Below are 3304 nucleotides of genomic sequence, written 5' to 3' on the forward strand. Positions count from 1 at the left end.
AAGTAATACCCTAAAGGTGCGGTCTTCTGATGTGGTGACGAGGATATCGTTATTCCAGGGGCAGAACTCTGCTGATGTTACAGGTCCCAGGTGGCCCGTCAAGGTATGGATAGTTTCTGGTCTCTGATGTGGAAAAAACAACCGTAAAACTTGAGTAAGAACAAGTGGTGATTACTGTCTTGTAGTAAATATTTTTTTAAAAGTCAATGAGGTGACTGTAGCTCAGCAGGCAGAGCAGGTCATCTACTAATCTTAAAATCAGGTTTAATCCCTGGCTGCTCCAGCTTGCATGCAAAATATCCTTGCGCAAGATCTTAACCTCAAGTTGCTCTCTGCATCCATCAGAGTGTAAATGTGTATGAATGTTAGACAGAGCATAGAAAAAAGTGGTTGTATGAATGTGAATGTGAATTGTTGAATGAGGCACATGTTTTAAAAGTGCTGTGAGTGATCAGGTAGAGTAGAAAGTATAAAAACCAGTCCATTTACAACCCTTTAGCTTAAATACATTGACCAAGTGGAAGACGTGCAGCATGATCATCTGGTACCTTTGAGCTGAGAATACATGCAGTTGCTCCCGTGCATGCAGCCACTCGTGCATCAGAGAAACAAAATGAAAGATGAACAACCTCCCCCAGCAAAGTCCCGATAACTGTTCCAGCTGCAACTTTACCTGCAAACCAAAATGTTTGTCTGCTTACATTTAAACTTAACAGGAAAATGATCATTTTCACTACATCACGTGATATGAAGCGTGTGCTAAAGTGGCTCCGCAACATTGCAAAACAGAGCTCTATAATGGGGAAAAATGTGTGTGATTTGGGATGGAGAAACGCTTTACTGCAGAGCACTGCTCACAGCATGCAACAATTCAGGGTCAAACACACAGAACTATGTATCTTTACCCTCCTGTGTTCTCTTCTGGCACAATTCAATATCCCAGACAATGACGTAATCAGCAGAGGCGGAGCAGAGGATAACAGGACTGCTTCTTTTTCCAAAAGTAAGGGCACTGATGTCACCATGGTGACCAGTTAGTATGAGGGGCTATAAAAAAAAAATACTTTAGTAAAGCATGAATGGTCAATGGTCAAGAAGGTCAATGACATAGCAGCTCATGTATCTCACAATCCATTACAATTCACAGCTAATCGCCTGTAAAGTGACAAACATGACCTTGACTCTAGCACAATTTTAAACAAAGATCTATTTAGTAGGTTCCCTACTGTCTGACAAAAACACCAGGCCATTTGTGATTGTGACTAAATGCAACATTAAAATATATAAAAGATGAGTGGATAATGTATAAAAGTTTGTTTGCCTGTCTGTGCATAAAGGTTTCACCGGTTTTGCCATTTTTAAATGTACTATGCTGGAATCCACATAATCTGGCCCAGGGCTAGTAAATGTGTAAGAAAGAGAGGTTAAACAGCCACCTGCTGGCCTTTTTAGGTTAGTGACACTGTTTCTTCCAGATTAGTTCACCTTGAAACAAACTGGCTGGCAAAATGACAATAAAGTCCGTCATGTAAGAGGAAGAGCAATCTGTCCACGCGTGGCTTGTTTCGCGGTCATGGCACGAGTGAATTAAGAAACGAAAAAGAAAGTTGTCTGAATGCAGATGAACTGTTTGTTTAGTTTGCCATGATATGCTAAATCTAACGTGCAAATCTGGTATTTATTGTAAACTTCGCTGCAGCATTTCAGTAGGAATCCATGTCTGTGGGTCAAACATTCAAACAAATACTTTTTAATGACATTTTTGTATATATATGATTTTTTCAGATGTATTAAATTGTTCTGACGCTCTGTAGCCAGAGTGCGGACCATGGTGCAGACACGAACAAATTACTTAAAAACTAACAAACCTTCTGCTGTCCGTCCCTTGTGCTGTAAACGAGCACTTCCTTGCCGTGCTGTGGTATGCTAAAATAAGAGTAACAGCATGTGAGCTGCCGGTGTGACAGGAGTCTGTCACAAGTCAAACTGAGCTTTTCAGTCAGCATCTTTGCCATCTGTCACAGGCTAACACCGTGACACGACCCTCCGCCTGCTGTGTTACGATCGTAACGCTAATTATCTCCTGGAAGAAGTACGTGGAGCGTCATTAGTAACTGTGTGTGCGTACTCATACAGTTCCTGTCGTTATTATTAACTGTCCGTGCTCGTCGACACTTAGAAATGTTGATCGTTGCTATGACACCGAACAAATTTCCGCCACGACAGATCGTCTATGTGGCAGCGCTTCACTCAAGTCGTAATACTAATGCTAGGCACGCAAACACGCACTGTTCTCTCACGTGCTTTAATCACGTTTGTTGTTTTAAAAATGTCTTCACGCAACATTTCGATCATCAAAACTGTACGCTTTGCCCAGTTTATGTAGCTTTTGCATCCAACTCCAGAAGTATTTGGAATTAGGGTTAGAGTGGAGCTTCTACAATAAACCATCCGTACTTGTACTTCACCATTTGACCGCAAGATGGTAGTCCCCGTTAGATTGTGTGCTTCTTTCTGTTTAAAAAAATAGAGAGTGATTTGAGTCACAATCTAACATATATTTATACAACAGAGTTACTTAATTAAATTTAAATATGAAAACTTAGGTGGCATTATTGATTACAAGGTTATTTTGAGCTTGTGTTTATATTGTTAATGTTGCTCATCATCATTAAGCTATAAATAATTTTATATTAAATATTTTTATATTATTGTTAGTTGTAGTATTCGTAGTTGTATGCGCAGGATTTTATTTTATTATAAGTTTTTACAAGGATTTCAAGTTGCTGGGGACCCACAGAAAAAATGATTCCATCAGAGAGAAAAAAAAGATGTTCAAGCTAATTGCATAAAAAAATACAATAAAAACACAGTCCGATTACACCTGTAAATAAGCTCGTTACAAATTCAACTTTGCAAAGAAAGCAAGTTAGCCAATGATAAACTGATAAACAGTGACACTATGCTCAGTGGCATATTCAGTCTGCTTAAGTAAGTTCACTTTAAGCATTTTTAAAGCAAAATAAAAGCATACATAATAATAATAATAATAATAATAATAATAATAATAATAATAATAATAATAATAATAATATCACTTTTATTAATGCTTTTGTTGGACTTCACATTGCAGCCTTGTGCCTAAAGTGTTCTGTAAAAAGAAAGTTCTTCATGGCGAAACGAAGAACCAATAGAAGACATCAGAGGACAAGAAGTCTTAAGTGGATTTCGAGTCATCCTGTTTGCTAACAGTTTATAAAAATAACTAACGGAAATGGGGATTGCTGGGAATCGTAGTTCTCCC

At 38.4% G+C, this 3304-nt stretch overlaps 1 protein-coding gene across 2 annotated transcripts in view; it reads right to left on the reverse strand.

Moving 5' to 3' along the window:
• Positions 1–2185, reverse strand: part of wdr27 (WD repeat domain 27) — a 50946-nt gene extending 48761 nt beyond the window's left edge. For both annotated transcript variants that reach the window (XM_085297130.1, XM_085297129.1), the window contains exons 1-4: positions 1869–2185; positions 906–1047; positions 549–673; positions 10–123 (exon numbers count right to left, since the gene is read on the reverse strand). In XM_085297130.1, coding sequence (XP_085153256.1) covers positions 10–123; positions 549–673; positions 906–1047; positions 1869–2015 — 528 coding nt within the window. In that variant the 5' untranslated portion in view covers positions 2016–2185. The remainder of the gene's footprint in view (positions 1–9; positions 124–548; positions 674–905; positions 1048–1868) is intronic.
• Between the last annotated feature and the right edge of the window lie 1119 nt (positions 2186–3304).

Source organism: Mchenga conophoros, linkage group LG13 (genome assembly GCF_057382185.1).
Source record: "Mchenga conophoros isolate Kocher_MC1m ecotype Shallow Benthic linkage group LG13, M_conophoros_male_GT1.1, whole genome shotgun sequence".
Classification (NCBI taxonomy): domain Eukaryota; kingdom Metazoa; phylum Chordata; class Actinopteri; order Cichliformes; family Cichlidae; genus Mchenga; species Mchenga conophoros.